The sequence below is a fragment of the Panthera leo genome, chromosome F2 (assembly GCF_018350215.1).
Source record: "Panthera leo isolate Ple1 chromosome F2, P.leo_Ple1_pat1.1, whole genome shotgun sequence".
Lineage (NCBI taxonomy): Eukaryota > Metazoa > Chordata > Mammalia > Carnivora > Felidae > Panthera > Panthera leo.
In genome coordinates, this window is record NC_056695.1 from 45,228,189 (window position 1) to 45,252,470 (window position 24,282).

General features: G+C 33.0%; 1 protein-coding gene across 1 annotated transcript in view; it reads left to right on the top strand.

The window, feature by feature from the left end:
* VPS13B (vacuolar protein sorting 13 homolog B) overlaps positions 1 to 24,282 on the top strand; it is a 795,867-nt gene that overhangs the window by 136,708 nt on the left and 634,877 nt on the right. The window contains 1 exon segment of the mRNA XM_042923372.1: positions 19,841 to 20,022. Within this exon segment, the coding sequence (XP_042779306.1) occupies positions 19,841 to 20,022 (182 nt within the window).

Consider the following 24,282-nt stretch of genomic DNA (forward strand, 5'->3'; position numbering starts at 1 on the left):
TTGTTGTACTACTGTCACCACTTTTCATTTACATAAATTTTATCTTTTGTACCCATGGAAACAGTAAATTCCCATTATTCCTTACTTTTAGTCCCTGATAACTTTTTACTTTCTCTCTGTATGAATTTGACTATTCTGGGTACTTAATGTAAGTTAAATCATTAAATATTTGTCCTTTTGTGTCTGACTTGTGTCACTTAGCATGAAGTTTTCAAGATTCATCCATGCTGTAGCATATGTCAGAAATTTTTCTTTCCTCCCCCTCTTCCTCCCTCGTGTCCTCCCTAACTTGCTCCTTCCTCTCTCTCTCCTTTCATCCCTCTCTCCCTTCTTTTCTTCTAAATTCATTCCATTTTAAGGTTGAAAAATTCCAATGTATGTATATACTTTATTTATTCATCCATCAGTGGACATCTGGGTTATTTGCACCTTTTAGCTATTGCCAAGTGGTGCTTTCAACGTGGGTGTACAAATGTTTGAGTTCCTGTCTTCACTTCTTTTGAATATATACCTAGAGGTAGAATTGCTGGATCATATGGTAATTGTATATTTAATTTCATGACAAACTACCATTTTGTTTTTCACGGTGGCTGTCCCATTTTACATTTCCACCAACAATGCACAAGTGTTCCAATGTCTTTACATCTTTACCAACACTCATTATTTTAGTTTTTTTGATAATAGTCGTCCTAAAGAACATACAATGGTGTTTCATAGTAGTTTTGATTTACATTTCTCTAACAACTAGTGATATTAAGCATCTTTTCAATTGCTTATTGACCACTTGCATATCTTCTTTGGGGGAATATATATTCAAATTTATTGCTGCTATTCAGATTATTTTTGTTGTTGATGTGTAGGTGCTCCTTAGGAATTCTCTATACTAAATTTTTATTATGTATATGATTTGCAAGTTTTTTTCTCCAATTCTATGGGAAAACACTGCTTTTTAATGTTAAGACTCTATCTTAATCTAACTCCCAAACCAGAAACTTAGTTTACCTCTTCTATAAATCTTTTGCTTTTTGTCTTAAAACGTTATCATTTACATTTGACACAGTTTTTTGTAAAAACTGGTATAGCTTGAGCAAGTAAAAAGTGATCAAATGCATATTTGGAATAGTTCTTACTTTGGGGAGGAGGAAAAAGGTAAACTTGTTAGAATTCTTTGTGTTTACAAGTTTATCTTCACAGTAGTTTTTGCTTTTACCATTTACAGAGATAGCTAACTTAGATTGGTTTTTCTGCAGAAAGATTTTATAATTTTCTACATTGTAGGGAGATCTTTTCCCGCTTAATTGTCTTCTCTTACAAAAAAAAACAAACATGTTTTAGGGACGCCTGGGTGGCTCAGGTGGTTAAGCATCTGACTTTGGCTCAGGTCATGATTTCATGGTTTGCGGGTTGGTGTCCCACATTGGACTCTGCACTAACAGTGTGGAGCCTGCTTTGCCTCTCCCCTGTTCATGCTCTCTCTCCTTCTCTCTCAAAATAAACAAACTTTATATGAGAAAAAACAACAACACGTTTTAAAGATACTTATCTGTCTTCAAAACTTACAGGGCTTGACCGTCTGTAGACTGATGTTATAGACCATTTTAATAATACTAAATAGAATGAAAATTAAAGCAAATGCACAACTGATTAAATCAAAGTGCATTTCATCCAGGATGGGCTTCAGGAGGATGTAGGTCTCAGAACCAGTAGGAAGATTGGGATATTAGTACCTATTTTAAAATGAACTTGTAAATACCTCCTGGTTCTCATATATCTGGGCTGACACATATATGTGTGTGTATGTGTATATGTGTGTGTGTGTGTGTGTGTGTATGTGTATGTTGTGCGTGTATATATGTCATGTCAAATTCATAAGCATAGGCTTCATCACTTTTTTTAAAATAAGCAATTGTGCTTATTAATGGAAAACAGGAGGGTTTTTTAAACTACAATAATATTAAGGGAATTCAAAATTATTTTTGTGAGCATTATTCATTAAAGAGATACTATCATAGGCCTAGTGCTCGCACTTGTTCGATTTGAAATCTAAGAGAATACTGAAATATAGCTCTTTCAGTAAGTTAATTCAGCCAAAGCACTTAGAGTTCTGATTATGAGATTATTTCTCTAATGGTGGATGTTAACATTAATTTCAACAATCTGGTGAATATATTTTAACAAGTCCAAGCAGATAAAACACTGTTCTGTGTATGGTCACAGAGCTAGACACTTCAGGGTAGACTGAGATTCCTATAAATCCAGCATTGTTTAGCTGTGTCAGATTCTCTTGAAAGTGACATGCATTGCTGATGCAGGTTTCCGCTTTAAAGGCAGATAAATCAGTATGATTCATTCATCAAAATAAGATTCAAACTCATCAAAATGTGTTAATGACTGCTGAAATTGTGCCTCTACACAATGGCTCTACCGTTCTTAAGATTTTCTAGGTCTTTTAAAGAAGCTTAAGGCAGTTGAGAATGAGAATTACAGCAATCGTCATTTGTCTTAGGCTCAATTCATGCATCCATTTCACATCCAAACTTTAATTTCCTTAAAAAATGCTCTTTTTTGTTGTTCTGAAGCTTTAGATTGGGCACTTAAGAATCTACTGTCTTTTGAGACAGGGTGTTAAGTCCAAATTTTACTGCCTTACAAGAAACAAAATATGCATTTTTTATTTGATTAGTCTTCACATTTACAGAGAGTTAAGCATGATCATAATGAAAATATCTTATCCTGGTAAATTTCTCCATGATATCATATGGTAAATTTGATTTGGGAAATACATAGCGCAAATTGTTCTTGTTTCAGCTTTCTCTTTTGATTTGGATAACTTGTTGAAATAGCTTCCCCCTTCCCTCCGCCCTGCTTTTGTATTACAGTTAACTCCCTTTGTAAGCTCAGTTTCAATCAAACTTCTTAAAGCAAGTGGCTGGGTCTTATTAGTACTATCTACTAAGGTGGAATAATTTTATTTGAGCTGTATTCTCAGGTCAGGTATATAACAGTGTGGACCACATGCCAGATGGCTCTGTGCATGATGTAACTTAAATCTTTTATAGGATTCTGTGTTTTGTGACTTGGAATATACTTGCATGGTCTTGTTAATGTAACCACCTTCCCGTTATTAAGCATTTCCTTGCATATTTCTTAGAACTTTTCTTTGTTTTGCTCATATTTTTTGGTTTGTCCTTTATTAACTTTTTCATGATTCTTTTATATGCTTATCTGGGTGATTAAAACAGGGAAGGATGACAAGAAAAGACAGGGTGCATATGTTCTTGTTTTGTGAACAGTGTTCCGCATTCAGTTGCAATTTTTGTTCTTAAAACTCCATTGAGTTTGTCCACTGTTTGTCTGCCTTTTTGCACACTTGATACTGTTCTATGTTCATTCAGGTCTATTTTACAGGTAAGTGACAAATGTCCAGTATGTGCCAGACACTCTCTGCAAGGCCTTAGCTATGGAGATACACCAATAAACAAAATTGGCAAAATGCCTGCCTTTATGGCAGTAGAAAATACACATTCTATAAGTTAAGGGAATATTAAAATGAGAAAAAATGGTTTAAGAGGCAGTGTATATTGTCTTTTATAACCTAATTTCATAAAATTGACCTTTTTACTGTCTTAAGCCTTGTAAAGAGACGTTTACATAGGTTTTTTTTTTTTTTTTTTAACATTTATTTACTTTTGAGAGACAGAGACAGAGCACAAGCGGGGGAGGAACAGAGAGAGGAGACAGAGAATCCAAAGCAGGATCCAGGCTCTGAGCTGTCAGCACAGAGCCCGAGGCGGGCTTGCACTCACAAACCATGACCTGAAGTTGGATGCCTAACAGACTGAGCCACCCAGGCACCCTAGGGTTTTTTTTCTTTTTCTTTTTTTAATTTTAATTCCAATGTAGTTAACATTTGGTGTTATATTAGTTTCAGGCATATACGTAGTTTTTGATTGCATAATATTTTTGAATTAGTCTATATTTTTCTGTCTAATTTTGTTAATGATTCATATTTGAACTGAAAACCATTTAATTAGTGGTGGATTGGGGGACCTGGGTGGCTCAGTCAGTTAAGCGTCTGACTTCTGCTCAGGTCATGATCTCACAGTTCATGGGTTTGAACCCTGTGTCAGGCTGGTTCTGTGCTGACAGCCCAGTGCCTGGATCCTGCTTCAGATTCTGTGCGTCCTTCGCTCTCTGCCCCTCCCCAAGCAGTGCTCAGTTTTTCTCTGTCTCTAAAATATTCTAAACTATTTTACTCCTTTCATACATATCTTTGTCTTATTAATGCATATACATACAGTGAATAGTGTATACAGTGAATAGTTTTAGATCTATGTGGATTAAGACCCAAGGTTAGTCCCCAGTACCGTTAGTGAGGGAGTGTCTTTAAAAGTTGGCATTAAGTTTGCATTATAAGGAAGGCATCTTCCATAGGAGTAGGCCTGCTAACTTGTATTTTCTTTAATAAACAGATTTGTTCAGGTGTACTTTACATAGCGTAAATTCACCCATTTCAGGTATGTAAATAAAGTGATTTCTAGCACCTTAACTGAGTTATGCAGCTGTTACCATGAATCAGTTTTAGAACATTTTCACCCTCCCAATAAGTTTACATGCTCATTTACAGTTAATCCCCAGCTCTAGCCACAGGTAACCACTTTCTTTATAAATTTATTTTTTATGGCATGTGAATAGAATCATACAAAATGTGGTATTCTGTATCTGGCTTCTTTCACTTAGATAATGTTTTTGAGATTCATCTTTGGCATAGCCAGTAGCTAATTTGTTTTTCATTCTACATCTGTATGTGGCTTTCCTTAACCGAGTAAAATATATTCAGGCTTGCCAATAACTATCCATACCCTTATTCAGAAATGTTTAAATTCCAGAGTTGTATGCATGGCTTTCAAACCTGTTTACAGTTGTTGCTACAACTGTGACTTGGGATGTTCTGAGAATGTCCTTTGTGTCATTAGCCCTTCTTCAACATCAAATACATAAAAGCTTTTGCATAATTTTTGTGATAATTGCTTTAAAACTTATTTAAATGTAGAATTTAACTCCTATCAGGGAGATGAATAGCTGGCACTGGGTCTTTTATTAATAGAATTTAAATCTTTGGTAAGTTAATTCATTTTGAAATTGCCTAGTTTTGTCATTATAGGACTTTATAATTTTCGCATCTTGATTGATTTTATTCTTTATAATTGCCTTAATGGTCCAGGACCTAGCATATAATTGATTTTTAATAAATGTTAATTGAAATGAACCAAAGTAGAATTTAATAATTCTATAAACATTTTTAGATCAGCTAACATAAACTTTGAAGACATTAGAAAAAAGTACAAGTATACTAGGTCATATTAATGTTTAAGGAAGAAAAGGTGGGTATATTTTCTTTTTGTTCATCTTCAATTTTTTAAATAAATGATTAGCTTTAATATTGTAAAGCTAATATTCTAGCTTCTGAAGAGAAACATAAGTTAAATGTGCCATTCTTGAATATCTTAAATTTTAGTTTATCCTAATAAGTGCAAATATTCAGATATGAGTGCTCTTGGAGTTTCTGTTTCTAGAGATTAGTTGTTTAGTCTCATGATGATCTTTATTTTTTGGGGGAGGAATAATATTTGAAGGTGAATACTTAATTTTTCATACTTAATTTCTCAAAATATTCTTTTATAGAAACCCTATGAGTAATGAAAAAAATCACAAAAGTATTTAGAGGTATGGCTACACCTGAAAATACTAGATAGAACTGTACCAAGCTTTCATATTACTTTAGAGTTGTGTAGGATGTAGTTTATAAAGTGCCCTGTAATGGATTATTACATGAAGTATACCAGTTTTCATTAACATAGTTCTCATATTAAAACTAGAGTATAATTTAAATATAGCAAAATTCAACAATTTTATGTGTACAACTCAATGATTTGTGACAGATATATATATACTCATGTGGCTGCCAAACTTCTTTCTGGTCCCACTGCAGTTAGTCCCTTTCTCTTTTCTTGGAGTGCGTCAACTTTTGGTGAGAACAGTTGGCTCATAATAAGGGGTAATGCCGAGTCGATTCAGGGTTGACTGGTTAGCGTGTTAGCTGGTAGACTCACTATTCCTTGCTTTGTTGTTCCATCTTTCACCCAAACTCATCAGACAACTGATTCTTTTCAGTAGGGCTTGTGGGATTTCTCTAGGCCACTGTGTGGCCAGAGACTGAGTCTCATAGCATTTTCAGTTGCATAAGAAAATATTTTGTAAATAGATTTTATATATACGCATTCACATATTTTGATTTCATTGAGTGAAATCAATGAAGGTAGTGTTTTTTTAAAGCATAGTTTAAGAGAGTAATAAAAGAAAAATAGAAACCTAATTTTAACATGTGAGATATCATAGGACTCTAAAGTATTTTAAGTGACAACAAGCACAGTAGTCTAAATCTTTAACAAGATTAAAACTTTTTAAAAACTTATTTTACTGTTCTCTGTATTTCATTTAATTTATTTACAGCCTTGTATTTGTATCAGGGTGAAAAATTGACCTAAATTGCATTTGCAGTCTCAACTACCAGTTTGTTCATATCAGAAAGAATAGTTTTATTGTGTAAATCCCTGTATTTATTTATGTTTCTTTTGGGGAGTTGGGAAATAGAGAATAGACATAAATCTAGGCTTTACCGATTATGAATGTTTTCCCTCCAAAGAGGTCATTGATTTTTCTGTGAATTTATCTTGATTGAATGATTTTTAATAACACATCTTAAAGTGAAAAAATACTACCTCCTAAGTAATCTTTATAGGAGTAATAGTCCAGAATCTTAAATTTAATAAATAACATGATTGTTATTTAAATTGCTATTACACTTAATAAATAACATGAACATGTTTTCATCAGATGTTCTGTTGTCTCTCTTAGTACTAACTTTTAAGCCTCTGCTTATGCTGTTTTGGGATTTATTTTGGTTAATTTCAACACTTTGCAACATTTTAGTTATAATTTTCAATTATGAAATTATAAATCTTGTCATTGTATTAATGATTTTATATTTTACTATATAAAGTACATTTACTTAGAATATTAATGCATTCTTGTTTGAAAAAAATTCCCTTGAAAGAACAGTTTTTATTATTTAACAGTCCTCTCAGGCTTTATTTTTTGTCATGTTTTGATTCTGATCTTATAATGTGTTTAAATGACCAATTGAAAAATACCTACTTTAAGTTTTTAGAGTGTGCGTGTATGGGATTAAAAAGACATGAAAAAACACTACTATAGGTAAATAACATCTGTCTTTATATCAGTTAGATGTTTCTCTTTGATTTTTTTTAAGTGCATGAAGAGCATGCAACACATGTTAACAACCAGAGAGTGTTGGTCCAATGAGAACAGGAGGTTTTCTTTGATTTTCCTGGTGGAAAACTTGATATTTTCCACATGGAATTTTATGATCAGTTGGGTGTGAAGTTGTATGGGCAAATAGGATTCGTCTCTTTCTCTTGTTAAAAGTTTTAAACTTAGTAAAATTGTTTAGTGGTACCCAAATGAACATTTAAAATTCATTCTTAGATTATTGACTTTAAATTTGATTTTTGGATATTGGGGAATATTATTACAAGACCTACATACATCTCTTTCTATGCGAAGAATTATGCTAGTTTTTTCCCAGTATTTGGTTTTGTCTATGTACAACAGCAGGAGAATATTATCCTGTGACAGCATTGTATTCTAGTGACCGTATCTTTGAAATACGTCTGTGTTTCATTATTTTTTGGGAACTGAAATGTAAGAGTATATTCAAAAGAATTCTAAGTTATTAATATATTAAAAGGGAAATGACGTGGTTAGAAATAACTAAATTTAGCTTAAGTTTTTTTATCATTGCTTCTAAATTTCTTAACTATGTTTGATTTAATCTCTTTTTAATATATTAATTTGAAATTTAGGAACAAATAATCATTGGAGATCCCCATATCCAAAATATCATATGGTGCATACTTAGAGGCAGGAGGTAATCTCTAAGAACGGCATCATAATACTCTTCTATAGCACTTGTACTTTATTAATTCCACTATATACAGGGATTTATTTGAACCTCATTATAAACAAGTCATGTGTTCTCGATTTTATAAGATGTGGAAATCAAAGATTACAGAGGGTGATATGGTAGACCTAGAGAGATCTGGTTCTAGACATTTTTTAATTAGTTGGTAATGGAACCCTCAATAGCAAGTTGGTAACTGTTAGCAAGTTCTCGATAATAACTTTGTGTTCTTTATTATTTATAACTTTAAAAAATACTGCCAGTTTCCTCAATGAATCTGTTAATACTTAGCTTTTTTCAAGTTTCAACTGATTAATGACTCATTTATTTGTTTTAGAAATAATATTTTGGCACCTATCATGTGAAAACTTGTGTTGTAGGCCCTGGAGTCTCATTATGAATAAGACACAGGCTTTCCTCCTTTCTTATCTAAGTATTTAGAGAGATGTTCTATTTTTTTTTTTAATGTTTCAAGTTTTTATTTAAATTCTAGTTAACATATAGTGTAATTTGGTTTCAGGAGTAGAGTTTAGTGATTCATCACTTACGTACAACACATGTACGCTGAGCACGCAGTGCTGATCCCTACAGGTGTCCTCCTTAATACCCATTACCCATTTAGCCCATCTTTCCCACCGTCCTCCCTTCCAGCAACCCTCAGTTTGTTCTCTGTATTTAAGAGTCTCTTATGGTTTGCCTCCCTCTCTGTTTTTTTTTTTCTTTCTCCTACGTTCATCTTTAATGTTTCTTAAATTCCATTTATGAGTGAAATTGTACGGGATTTGTCTTTTTCTGACTGACTTATTTCGCTTAGCATAATACACTCTAGTCCCATCCATGTTGTTGCAAATGGCAAGATTTCATTCTTTTCGATGGTTGAGTAATATGCCATTGTATATGTATACACCACATCTTCTTTATCCATGTGTCTGTTGATGGACATTTGGGCTCTTTCCATAATTTGGCTGATGTTGATAATGCTCCTATAAAAATCAGGGTGCATGTTCTGCCCCTCTGAATCCGTATTTTTATCCTTTGGGTAGTGCAGTTGCTGGGTCATAGTGTAGTTCAATTTTTAACTTTTTGAGGAACTTTCATACTGTTTTCCACAGTGGCTGCACAAGTTGGCATTCCCACCAACAGTGTAAGACAGTTACCCTTTTGCCACATCCTCACAACCTGTTTCCTGTGTTGTTAATTTTTGCCTGACAGGTGTGAGGTGCTATCTCATTGTAGGTTTGATTTTTATTTCCCTGATGATGAATGATGTTGAGCATCTTTTCTAACTCTTACATCGGTACCTGGGTTTGTTTGATTGACTTGCTTCTGGAAGATACATCTAATTATGTCCTTCTCCTGCCTAAAATACTTCTTCTAGCTTTTACAGTAAAGATTAAAATCTTTAAAACATTCTGTGAAACCCTCCATGATCTGACCCTGTCTTGGCTGTCCATCTGAATGTCTTCTTCCTTAGTCCCTCAATACTTTTTGCCTTTTTCACTTGGTTGTCTTTCAGCCAGGTCTTTCATCATATTTTTCCACTAGTCAATTGCCTAAACAACTTTTACTCACCCCATAGATACTAGAAATTGACACTTGGTCTGACTAGGACACATTCCCCTAATATATTCCTTCATGTGATATTGTTTCTGTTTTTCACTGCACTTTTCATAGAAGTAATTTTACACTGGTTCATGTGATTATTTAATAGTTCTCCTTTCTTTTTGCTTAACCTCCGTAAGGACCATTTCTTTTTCTATGGAGGATATTTATCCTCAAAACCTTGAATCCATTGTAGGCACAAGTAAATATTTATTGACATGCAGCTGGTAATTTTTTCAGTGATTTCTTTGTTTTTTTGGTTGTCTGATTGATGAGGTTTTAGATTGTATGTGGTTTTGACAGCCAAGTCTGTCTCCTATTTACTTCCATAATATGTGTAAAATGTGCTCTTGGCCCAAGGAAAAAGCCAGTGACTTTAGTTACTGAACTTGAACTAAAATGTTCGTGATTTTTGTAATCAGAATTCTCAAGGTTATATTTGAGTGTTAGTATTACATACATAAAATATATTCTATAAACACATTTCCTTTCTCTTTTCTCCTGAGTAGTTGAATATTTTTCCTTAAGTAGGTGAATTATTTATATTGATTAACCTAAGAGATGATGAGAATATGAAGGGACATTTTGCCCCTTTTGTATTTTGCTCATTTGCTACCACCCATGGTTCATTGTACAGTTTTGGACATTGCATATTAATGAGAAGTTGATTATATTTTTATTTGAGTGATATAAAAGTTTTACTCCTTTTTCTCTGTTATCTAATATTTAAATTGAAATAATATTTCAGAAATTTGAAAAATAGTGAATTATTTTCATAACATAATGATATAGTTTGCATTTTAGAGTTATGTGCAAATGCTACACTCGTGATTAAAAAATATACTGGTGGGGATGTGGTGAAAGGGGTATTCTGATACACTGCTGATGAATGTGAAACTATATTCAAACCATTATCAGGCATGAATTAAAAAGATCAACGTAAAAGTGTCTGTACTAATGTAGAAAGAGCTTGATTTCTAAGAATGTTGTTTAATTAAAAAAGCAGGCTATAGACCCTTCCACGTCCATTAAAATTTAAATGTGTATGAATGCATAAAATCAGTAGAGGTCTATAGTTGTGTATGCTAAACTTTAAGTAGTTATCAGGGGTTTGGGTGGGACCAGGAGGAGCAAAGAGGGAGCAAAGAGCTTTCATTTTACCTATCACTTAATTAAAAACATTTTTCTTCATCGAGTATTGATGCGATGTATTGTGGAAGTTAAAGAGTCGTATACAGAACTAAATACAAATTTCTTAACTTTTTAAACTGCTTTATTTCTGAGTTAGTGAGGTTTTTTACTCATTTTATTTTGGAAAAAGTGATCTAATCTTATTTTACTTTGCAGGATATGAGTAATAACAAAAATACATTTTTGGAACCAGTTTGTAGGTTCAAGCTTTGCATTTGGGGACTCTATATAAATCTTTAGACCCAGCTGTTGCTGAGGATATTCTTTCAATTGCTATGAGGTGTGTTGATTTTAAAAGAATGGATGGCTGTTCCTCAAGTGTGTGTATGGCAAAAATTTTGCTTATGAACATGAATGGATTGTTCAAGTTAATTCCTTTGCATCGAGTAGTAAAAACTACTTCCACATTTTCTATTTAAAATTTCGAAGGAAGAATTTTCTTTAAAGAAATGCCCTATTGGTTCAGAAATTTCATCAGCTCTGTATTATGATTTGTCAGTAGATGGCACAAGCAGAGTCTTTTAAAGTGTTTGTTAATTAGGGCATATTCATTTTCAATCTTTGCTACTACACAGTCAAGACCTACTTGTTTCTATTTCCCTAAATTTACCCTGGAGTTTGTCCAAGTTGAGTTTTAATGAGTTGTTTATTCCACTAGTTACATTAGGATTTATTTTTCCCTAGAGGGTAATGTTTGAATCGATAGTTTTTAAACCTATTCTGTAAAGTGAACATATGTTTAGACTAGGACTTCTGGATATGTGAAATAAGCATTTGTTAAATAATTTTATTTTCACCAACTTAAGTGTTAAACAGTTGGTTTAGTGAGTTTTCAAAAAGCTAGTTAAGTCCAGAAGTTGTTAGATATTTTTAATATGAACTTGATTGAACTGTTTTTTTTTTTTGAAGAAATTAAATAAATGCATAGTGGCCTAAATCACAAGGAAAATTCTGTTTTATTGTTGATATTCATTACATTTTAATGAGTCTCCCAAATAGCTTAAATAAAGTTTTAAAAGATACTGATCTGTAATTAAATTTCTGAAGCAAATATGGTATGATGTTATGCTTAGCTGAATTGGGTCTGATGAAGTGGATACATGGGTATTTATTATTTTTTTTATATTTGTTATTAAAAATATTTCTATATTTACCAAAACAAAATAGAATGAAACCTCTTTTCTTTGATAGTGTTACACTAACAGGGGCATTGTATAACCTACCATCTTTTGCTAAATTATTCCTAAATAGTTTATTTTAGTTCAGATGCTACTAGAGTACTTAACAGAAGCATAATAAAATTTACTTTTATTTGTGGCCCTCTACAGCTGGAAAATAAAACCACAAAGACATGTACGACATGTATGAGATAGTTTATTTGTTTATTATCGAATTCTGGCTTTTGTACAACGTGCATTCTTTCCTTTGATGTCAAATTAAATTGAGTCTGAAGGAGAGAATTGCCTCCTACCCTTGGGCAAGACTAAATGTAGGATAAATTAATCAATTTGATTTTGTGTATGTTTAAGTTTTTATTCAAGTCTACGTTACCCATTTGGGAACCATTTTATGTAACATATGATGGTTTGAAAGAGTACCATATACAGTAGCTGAATTTGTTATGAAATAGTAAAGTCTCACTTGTAAAAAGAATCCCACTTTATTTTTTCCTTATAAACAGTTACTGCTATAGTTATAAGAATATGGCTCTTGTTACACCATAGGACTTTCCATAGAATATCTAACTGAAGATCGAGTGGTTAGATTAATAGTATATTTTTATATTGTAGGTGTTCCAAATATTTTTTTCTTTAGTATCACTACCAATAAACTTTTTTTGGTAAGGAATTTTGAGAACATCATGTTTTTAAATGCTTATTAAAATAAAATGATTTATAAAATGGCTGCAGTGTTAGGAAAGCAAAAGTAACTGTAATGGCATTATAAATTTGTGCCTTGGGTCTGTTTTGTTTTTCCGTCTGTCTCTTTTGATCTTTGCTGTTTTACCTGTTTGGTTTAAAGAATCTTTTATTCAGTGCATATTTGTTTTCTGGTCTGTTCATTCCATTCCTTGGGTTTTCTGGTAAAATGGGTTTTCTGGTAAAATGTGACCAGGATTGTGTGGCTTGAAGGGTAAATCTAGGTAGAGTCACATTACGTGCCATTACGTACTTGAAAATTGTATGGATAAGGTGATAGATGTCTTAATGTGAAATTGTTTATTTAAATTGCCTGACATGCTAATTAAAAGAGCTGGGTCATTTTCTTTTTGCTGTTTTGATATTTTTGAGTAAGAGAAAGCAATATTTACTTAGACCACTGTTCCTAGGAACAGAGTTCTGACTACTTGAGGGAAATTTTTTTTTGTTTTAATGAGATAAAATCCACATAATACAATATATACCATTTTAATTATTTTTAGCTGTACAATTCTTTTGTTTTTAGTAGTTTCACACCATCTTGTAGTCATTGTCACTAATTGCAGAACATTTTCTGAATTCAAAAAAAAACCCTATCGTCATGATTTTGGACATTTCATATGAACACAAACATACAATATGTGGCATTTTCTGCTTGGCTTCTCTCATTTAGCAAGCTTTCCAGGTTCATCCATGTTGTAGCATTTACTGGTACTCCATTCCATTTAATGGTCAAATAATCTTGTGTGTGCACATATATATCATATTTTGTTTATTCATTCCTGATTTGGATTGTTGGGTTGGGTCGTTCACACTTTTGGGCTACTGAGAATAATGCTGCTGTGAACAACGTATGTATGAGTTTTTATATGAACATGGTTTCCATTCTCATGGGCATATATGTAGCAGTATAATTGCTGGGTCATATAGTAACTCTGTATTTACTTTTTTGATGAACTGATGGATTGTTTTGCACAGTTGCTTAACTGTTTTCCACTCCTACCTCCTTTGTATGATGGTTACAGTTCCTCTCCTTGCCAACACTTGTTATTTTCCATTTTTATTTTCCTTTTATTATAGCTATCCTAGTGGGTGTGAAGTGGCAGCTCACTATACTTTTGATTTTCATTTCCCCAATGATGTTGAATATCTTTTAATGTGCATATGGCTATTTGTGTTATCTTTTTTGGAGAAATGTCTATTCATGTTCTAGTTCATTTTTAAATTTCATTTATATCTTTTTGTTGTTGAGTAGTGAGAGTTCTTTCCATATTCTGTACAATAGCCTATTATTACCTATGTGGTTTTCAAACATTGCCTTTATTATCTTTTTTCCACTTTCTGGATAGTAGCCTTTGAGACACAACATTTTAAAATTCTGATGAATTCCAGTTTATCTCTTTTTCCTTTTGTTGCTTTTCTTTTGGTACGATATTTATGGAACTAAGATCATGGAGATTTACAGCTATGTTTCTAAGAGTTTTATAGTTTTATCTCAGTATCTCAAATGTATAGGGCTATTATGCTAAATCTTATATTCCTCTAGTGGTGAGTTGTGCACACACATTGTTTTTACTAGACTGCAGTAGGCAGATTCGGGAGGATAACAAAAAGTAGGAGAGATTCTGGAGAAGTCCTGCTACCTCCACATTACTTTGCCTATGTAAATGCCCATAGGATTTTTTATCTTTCTGGTATAATTTTATAGGATAATGATCATTTCTAATCAGTATTTTCTGTGACTTATTGTATGCTTGGTATGTAGATTTAAGTCTTTATTTTAGGCAAGATGTCTTTTGTTAGATATTGCTGTATACTGTTTCTTTTGATTTTGCTTTTTTCTCCAGGAACACTGATTAGGTATATATATTGTAGATTGACCTTTTCTGTAATTTACCTCCATGTCTTTTCTAAAATAATTTTATTATTAAAAATACATTTTTGTTTGATTTTGTGAATGTTTTTATCCTGTTTCTGACTGGGTTTTGAGTTATGTTTTCTTTGTTTAACTTCCAAGTATTTGAGCATGTTACAAATACCTTTCTTTTATTAAAAGTTTATAGTGTAATTCCATAGTGATCAGCATATATAATCTGTATGATTGCATTCCTTTTAATTTTATTGAGGCTTGTTCTTGTGGACTAAATGTCCTTGATGAATGTATATTTTGCTGTTGTTGGGAGGGTGTGTCCTGTTAAGTTGGTTAGTCCAAGTTGATCAGTTGTACTGTTCATCTTTTTTACCTTTAGTGACTCTTTCTTTCTACTTTTTCTAGTACTTACTGAAGAGAGGAGTGTTGAATCTCCAGTTTTTGGATTTGTGTATTTCTGTTTTCAGTTTTATCTTTCAAAAAATTCAAATGTAGTTGACCTACAATATTACATTTGTTTCAATTTTACACCATAGTTATTTGACATTTATATACAGTTGACACTTGAACATGACTGGTTTGAACTGCTCAGGTCCACTAGTACATGGATTGTTTTTGATAAATACAGTATGGTCCTGTAAATGTATTTTATTCCTTATTATTTTTTAATAACACTTTTTAAAGCTTACTTTATTATAAGAGTATAGTATATAATATACAAAATATGTGTTAATCAACTGTTGATGTTAATGGTAAGGCTTAAGGTCAATAGTAGGCTATTAATAGTTAAGACTTTGGAGAGTCAAAAGTTGTTGTATGTGAATTTTCGACTGCATAGTGGTCCGTGGCCCAGCCCCTGTGTTGTTCAAGGGTCAACTGTACATTATGAAATGATCAGTATGATCAGCCTAGCTAGCATCTGGCATCATACAAAGTTTTTACAGTCTTACTGACTGTATTCCCTATGCTCTATTTTACATCACTGTGACTTTATTTTATAACTAGAAGTTTGTACCTCTTAATCCACTTCATCTGTTTTGCCCTTCTTCCCACCTCTTCACCCTCCCTCCTCTGGCAACCAACAGTTTGTTACCTGTATTTATGAGTCTGCTTCTGTTTCATTTGTTCAGTTGTTTTTAAGCTCCACGTTTTTGTGAAATCACATGGTATTTATCTATCTCTGTCTGACTGACTTCACTTGGTATAACACCCTGAAGGACCATCCATGTTGCCACAAATAGCAAGATTACCTTTTTTTTTTTTATGTCTGAGTAGTAATCCATTTTGTGTGTGTGTGAGACATCTTCTTTATCCGTTCATCGATTGATGGTCACTGAGGTTGCATATCTTGGCTATTGTAAATAATGGTGGAAGGAACATGAGGGTGCATATATCTTTTATAATTAGTGTTTTTGTTTTCTTTGGGTATATACCCAGGAATGGAATTGCTGGATCTTACTGTAGTTTTGTTTTTAATTTTTTGAAGAACCTCCATACTGTTTGTTTTCCATAGTAGCTATACCACTTTACATTCCCATCAATAGTGCAGGAGGGTTATTTTTTTCCCACATCAATGCCAAAACTTGTCCTCTTCTTTCTTCTTCTTCTTCTTCTTTCTTTTTCTTCTTTCTTCTTCTTCTTTCTTCTTTCTTCTTCTTCCTCTTCCTCTTCCTCTTCTTCTTCCTCTTCCTCTTCTTTTAATAACAGTATTTGACAGGTATGAGGTGGTATCTCATTGTGGTTTTGATTTGCATTCCCTGACGATTGATGATGTTGAGCACCTTTTCATGTTTTTGTTGGCCATCTGTAGGTTTTCTTTGGAAAAATGTTTATTCATGTCCTCTGCCCAGTTTTTAATTGCATTGTTTGTATTTTTGGTGTTGAGTTGTATAAGTTCTGTATATATTTTGGATTCTAACCCTTTTTTTGATCTGACATTTGCAAGTGTCCCATTCATTTGGTTGCTATTTTGTTTTGTTGATGGTTTCCTTCTCTGTGCAAAAGCTTTTTATGTAATGCAGTCCCAATAGTTTATTTATTTTTGCTCTTGTTTCCCTTGCCAGAGAATATCTATCTAGAAAAATGTTTCTATGGCCAAGTGTCAAAGAAATTTCTGCCTATGTTCTCTTGTAGGGTTTTCATGGTTTCAGGTCTCACATTTAGGTCTGTAATCCATTTTGAATTTATTTTTGTGTATGGTGTAAACAGGTGGCACGGTCTTAATCTTTTGAATGTAGCTGTCCAGTTTTCCCAACACCATTTATTGAAGAGACTGTCTTTTCTCCATAGTATGTTCTTGCCTTTTTCATTATAGATTAGTTGGCCATATAATTGTGGGTTTGTTTCTGGGCTTTCTATTCTATTCCATTGATTTACGTGTCTATTTTTTGTGCCATTACCATATTCTTTTGATTACTGTGGCTTTGTAGTATAGTTTGAAATAAGGGAATGTGATTACCTCTAACTTTGTTCTTCTTTTCTCGAAAAATGCTTTGACTATTTTTTTTTTTTGTGGTTCCATACCAATTTTACGATTATTTCTCTTCATTCTGTGAAAAATACCATTGGTATTTTGATAGGGATTGCATTGAATATGTAGATTGCTTTGGGTAGTATGAACGTTTTAACAATATTAATCCCTTAAGGATTCAACAATATATAATTTATACATATTAACAGCATATGTCAATAGAATTAGTTCTTCCATCAGAATGGTATATCTTTCCATTTATTTCTGTCATTTTTATTTTCTTTCATCAGTGTCTTAGGGTTTTTAGAGTACAGGTTTTTACTTTTTTGGTTAAATTTATTCTTAGTAATTTTATTATTTTTGATGTAATTATAAATGGTATGTTCTTAGTTTCTCGCTATTTCATTATTAGTGTACAGAAATGCAACAGATTTCTGTGTATTAACTTTATATTGTACAAGTTTATTGAATTCATTTATTAAAAAATTTTTTTCTGGTAGAGTCCTTTGGATTTTCTGTATATTCATGTCATCTATAAATGGTTTTACTTCTTCTATACCCAGCTGGATACTTCAAAAAAATTTTTTTTTGTGTGGTTGCTGTGGCTAGAATTTTCAATACTGTGTTGAATAAAAGTGGCAAGAGTGGGTTCCTATGTCTTGTTCTGATCTTAGAAAAAAAGCTTTCAACTTTTCACCATTGTATATGATGTTAGCTGTGGGATTGTCATATATGGCCTTTGTTATGTAGAAGTATGTTCCCTCTATACACACTTTATTCATTTTCATCAGAAGTGTATGTTGAATGTTGTCACCTTTTTTTTTCCTGCATCTGTTGAGATGATTGTATGATTTTTATCCTTAATTTTATTAACATGGTGTATCATGTCAGTTTAAGTTGTCGATTTTCAACCATCTTTGCGTTCCTGAAAGGAATCCTACTTGATCATGGTATATGATCCTTTTAATGTATTGTTGAATTTGGTTTCCTTATATTTTATTGAGGACTTTTCCACCTATGGCTGTAAGGTTTATTGGTCTGCAGTTTTCTTTTTTGTAGTGTCTTTGGTTTTGGTATCGGAAATACTGGCATTGTAAAAGGAGTTTCTGTTGGTTTGTTTGTACCAACTAAACTTGTGTTTTTTTTATCCTCTGCTTGTCTTTAAGATTTTCTCTTTAACCCTGGTTTTCAGCAATTTGATTGTAATGTACCTTTGGTATGATTTTAAGTGTCTTCTGCTTGGGTTTGTTGTTTTCTTAAAAGTTTGGCCATTATTGCCTTAAATATTTTTTTGTTCCGCTTCTCTCAATTCTCCCCTCTATTTTGGGACTTGCAATTACACCTGTTGGATGTTGCCTGACCATGTTCCAAAGCTCATGAAGGCTTTTCCCAATTACTTGAGACCTTTTTCTTTGATCCTTGATCTCCTGGAACCTTCCTAAGAAAATTATGAAATGCATCTCAAAATTGTCAGGGAAGCAAGAGGAAGGAAAGCATTTATCCATTCATTTCCAGGCTTTCCATACATGAATACAAAATAATTCCCATGGGAGTCTCTCACTGTTCAGTCGCTTTAAGCAATGACTGTAAAAATCTGCATTAATTGGTCTTTATAGCAGGAGTTGGAATAAGAGGTAGGATTGATGGGCCTCTGAGGTTTTATACAAGAGATGCCCAATACTCTAGGTGGATACTGTTGGGAAGATGATAAAGGGTAGAGGTTTATGGGGTTGAGGAAAGTGTAGGGTGGCTGAGTCTACTATGGTAGCATCCTAATTTTTTTCTTTCTCTTGGTTTTTCTTTTTTCTACTTTATCTTGCATATTTCATTAACTTTATCATCTTGTTGTTCACAGACATATTAAGTATTTTCTAACTTTGAAGCTTTGTTATTTGGAAAATTTAATTATACAAGGTACCTCATTCAAAGAAAGAACCAGACGACTAAGACATCAGTGAATTAGATATTCCCAGACAGAGATTCTAAAAAAATTTTTCTGTGTTATTGTCAAATAATCTGGGTATAATGTAAATTTTTCATAAATACTTATGAGAGGAGGTATAGAATAGAGTTCTCTGGATTAGAATCCCTGGATTTAATTTTTGGATTTTTACTTAATAGTTTTATAATATTTGATTCAATGGGCTAATAGATATAAGACATTTAGAACAATGCAGGACTGGTAGTAAATTTTCTTAGATGTTAACTAGTATTATTTTCATTGTTACTTTTGAAGATTTTCTTGGTTGAAAACTTGTAATTGAACAGAGTGCGTGTGTGTGTGTGTGTGTGTGTGTGTGTATGTATGGACATTATTTTAGTTTGTATTTTTATTTTTTATTGTAAGAGGTTCTGAAATAGTGAAATTTAAAGTCTGAAATTGTAGGGGCACCTGGGTGACTCAGTCGGTTAAGTGGCTTTCTCTCAGGTCATGATCTCATGGTTCGTGAGTTCGAGCCCTATGTTAGGCTCTGTGCTGACAGCTCAGAGCCTGGAGCCTGCTTTGGATTCTGTGTCCTCTTCTCTCTCTCTGCCTCTTTCCTGCTCGTACTCTTTGTCTCAAAATAAATAAACAGTCAAAAAAATTTTTTAAAGTATGAAATTGTATATCTATTTGATTTAATTGTTACTTAAAATATTTTTGATATATACTTTTTTTTTTTTGGCTTACAATCTAGGTCATTTCATATGTTGTTATTTGTAAATGCTCTTTACTGTATTGTTCTTTCTCTTTTCTTATGCAGGACCAAAAGATCTCAGATTGCTATAACTGAAGGTATATTTGAACTTCCAAATCTCACAATTCAAGCTACAAGAGCACAGACACTTCTGCTGCAAGCGATATATCAAAGTTGGTCTCATATTGGAAATGTCAACTCTTTATCAGTGAATGAAGCTTTGATGAATGAAGTTTTCCAAACTATAGGTAAGAGCACGATCTTGGCAAGTTTATGGAAAATTCTTATGAGAGGTTACTAATATTTTATTATTCAAATCCGTAAGTATAGCCTGCTGAAATTAAATTGTGTAGTGTATTTCTGTGTAAGTGGATATTTATAACTCCAAAAAAATTTCAGGATATGAGGTAAGCTGTTCAGTTTTATTCCCTGCAACCAATTTCTGGATATATTTTACAGTTTCAAGAGATTATTTTTTACCAGCATCTTGCACAATTAATCCTTTGGCCTCACATGGATAACTTCTGAGGGGATCAATATAATGTGTATGTTTGAAATGATAGCCAGTATGTTTGGTTAGTAAATTGGAATAAAGTTATTGATCATGATACTTTAAAACATGGTAAGCAAATTATCTTTTTTGTGTACTCTTACACCTTGAATGAATGAGTTAACTACTAAAAATAAAAGATCTGCTTTGATGCCAGGATAGGAGATACTATCTTTATCTTGTCACTTACTTTACAGGCAAACAAAAAAACTTACAAAACGTTTGCTTTTTGTAGTTGTCTCTGTTGAAAGTAATCTTGTTAGTTTTGTCAGTAACACTAAAGTAGTTTTGAAAGAAGGATATATTTTTATTAAATGTAATCATCATAAATAATAACCTGTTAATTTTCTACTTCATTTGCCTATGAGAATAAGACATTGGCTTTTTTGTTCTTATGATGCTTTTGAACATTTTAATTTGATATCTTACTATGGGGAAATAGAAGTTCTAAAAAAGAAAAAAGGCATTATAAGTAGAGCCCCGCCCTTTTTTTTACAGTGTTTATTTCTGTGTGTGTGTGTGTGTGTGTGTGTGTGTGTGTGTGTGAGAGAGAGAGAGAGAGAGAGAGAGAGAGAGAGAGAGAGAGAGAGAGAGAGAGACAGGCAAAGCACAAGCGGGGGAGGGGCAGAGAGAGAGGGAGACTCAGAATCAGAAGCAGGCTCCAGGCTGTCAGCTGTCAGCACAGAGCTTGACACAGGGCTCAACTTAAGAATGGTGAGATCATGACCAGAGCTGAAGTCAGATGTGTAACCAACTGAGCCACGCGGGCACCCCTGAGCCCTTCTTTTGACATGCCTAGTGACTAATGTAAAATTTTATATAGTTGTTTTGTGTCAGGTTTTATGATTCTGTAAAGAATGACAAGGCAAATGTTTCATTAGCCTAGAGTTGTTAACTTAGATCTTATGAAAGGCCTTTAAATTCTCTGAATCCTCTGAAATAGTATGCAAGTTTTAGTGTGTGTATGAACACATACACCTTCTCCCACACACATAAACATATTTGTAATCTCTTTTTAAATTGATTCTTTTATTAAATGTAGTGACTCTATCCCTCAGTCTTTTGATTTAAATCTATTTTTTCTTACATTAACATAGTTACAATTAACTTTCCTTTGTTTCACATTTGCTTGTACTTCCTCTTGCATTCTTTTACTTAAAACTTGTTTGTCTTTATGCTTTCGGTACATGTCTTGGAAACAGCATATAGCTAGATATTTTAAATGAAGTTTTATAGTCTGTATTATAGCTAGTGAATTTAATCAATTTAGGTTGGTTTGATTGTTTTGTGACTGGTTTTATCGTCTTATTTTTTGTTTCCTTTTGTACTGTTTTAACTATGCTTTTTAAAAGATTGCTATTTTATTTTCCTATTTCTCCTTGATTAGAATTTGTATGTTGCTGTTGAATTATTGGCTTAAACAATAACTGCTGCTTGGGGAAAAAACTCGTTGTCATTACCTTTAAAAAGTTAAATGTGGAGTTACCATATGACCCAGCAATTTTACTTGTAGGTATACACACAAGATTATGTGTCCACCAAAATCTTGTATATGAATGTTCATAGCATTATTTTCTTTTGCATTTAAAAGTGCTTATTTTAAAAAGATTTATATATTTAAGGTATTCATATTGTTGTTTTGATGTATATGGTGAAACGATTACTGTAGTCAAGATAATTAATCTATATATTTCCTCACAGTTACTATTTTTTTTTTAATGTGGTGTGCGTACACAAAATCTATCCTACCAGATTTCCAGGATACAGTGTTAGTTATGGTCATCTGCTGTATATCATATTGCTAGGTCTTACTGATTCTACATGACTGTAATTTTGTATCCTATGCCCAACATCTCTCATTTCCTCCACTTTCCTTCCCCTGGTAACCACTGTTACTTCTGTCTTTGTGTCTATGAATTAAACTTTTTTAGATCCCACATATAAAGGAGGTAAAAAAACATTATTCTTTATAGCCAAAATGTGGAAACAACACAGATATCTATTAACTGATGAATGGATAAGCAAAGATGTTTTATCTCTGTACAATGGAATATTTTCAAACATGTAAAGGAAGTACTGAAACATGCTATAATATGGATGAACCTTAAAGTATCATGCTAAGCAGAAGAAGCCAGATGCAAAAAGTCACATATTATGATTCCATTTTTATGAAATGCTTACAATAGGCAAATCCAGAGAGACAGAAAGATTAATGGTTGCCAGAGTCTGGGAAAAAGGAGGAATGGGGAGTAACTGCTATTAGACATGAATTGGTTTTTGTTGTTTGTTTGTTTTTTTTTTTTTTTTTTGGTGATAAAATGTTCTGGAATTAGATAGTGGTGATATTTTTACACTTGTGAATATGCTGAATTGCCCTTAATTGTATACATTAAAAGGGTGATATTATATTAATTTATCTCATTAAAAACATTTTAAATTGTTGAATATTAGGTAGACTACATTTTTATGTGCTATGGTCTGAATGTCTTTGTGCTTCCCAAATTCATCTGTTGAAATTCTTATGCTCAATGTGATGGTATTAGGTGATGGGGCCTTTGGAAGGTTATTAGATCATGAGAGTGGAGTCCTCTTGAATGAAATTAATGTTTTTATAAAAGAGGCCTCAGAGAGCTCCCTTGCCCTTTCCATCCTGTGAGGACACACCAAGAAGTTGTTGGTCTGCTACCCAGAGGCCTACCATGAGGCCTTAATTGGCAGACATTTATCACAGTCTGAAGTTATCTAATTCATTTATTTATCAAATTTCTTTTTCCTGAGGTGTTCACTCCAGAGTTTTTTTTGGGTTAAGTAGCTTAAGTTGTCTGAAAATTCATACTAATAAGCAGGTGATAGTGTTAATTACTTCTATAATTTCCCTTGTCTCTAACCAAACTAATTAGTATTTCCATTTTTGATTTTATCAAATGGATTGTGCTATGATAAAACATCTTATATAAAATTTCTTGGCCTCCCTGTTTGGGTCAGTTGGTTAAGTGTCCGACTTCGGCTCAGGTCATGATCTCACTGACAGCTCAGAGCCTGGAACCCACTTCGGATTCTGTATCTCTGTATCTCTCTGCCCCTTTCTGCTCATGCTCTGTCTGTCTGTCTGTCTCTCTCCTTCAAAAATAAATAAACATTAAAATATTGAAAACAATTCCCTATCTTGGAAATATTTTGTCCTAACAGTAGTGGCACAGATAATACAAAATGGATCGGACAAGTAACTACAGGTTAAGTGATTCATAACCTGATTTTTTGTCATTGAGAAACCTAAAATTAGCATAACCAATTTTTATAGATTAGGGAAAGTCAGGAAAATGGAATGATGTTTGGAGGTTTCTTCTCATTGCCCGGGAATTGTATTTTTTTTTATCAAATTAAGCAGCAGTAATTGATAATAGATGATTTAAAATGATCAACTAAAGTATTTTTAAAAGGCCCCATTTCCAAATGGCCAGCTTTCTTACATTTTTTTGCTCTCCCCAGGTCTTACTCTGTTTATTATATTCTTCTCTTTTTCTTTCTTTTTTTTAAATTTAAATTTTAGTTAACATACAGTGCAATATTGGTTTCAGAGTAGAATTCAGTGATTCGTCACTTATATACAACACCCAGTGCTCATCACAAGTGCCCTCCTTAGTACCCATCTCCCATCTAGGCCATCTCCCACCCACCTTCCTTCATCACCCCTCAGTTTGTTCTCTAAGGGTCTCTTGAGGTTTATTTCCCTCTCCTTTTTTACCTGCTTCCCATATGTTCATCTGCTTTGTTTCTTAAATTCCACATGAGTGAAATCATAGGGTATTTGTCTTTCTCTGATTGACTTATTTTGCTTAACATGATACACTCTAGCTCCATTCACATCATTGCAAATGGCAAGATTTCATTCTTTTTGATGGCTAAATAATATTCCAGTGTGTGTGTGTGTGTGTGTGTGTGTGTGTGTGTGTGTGTA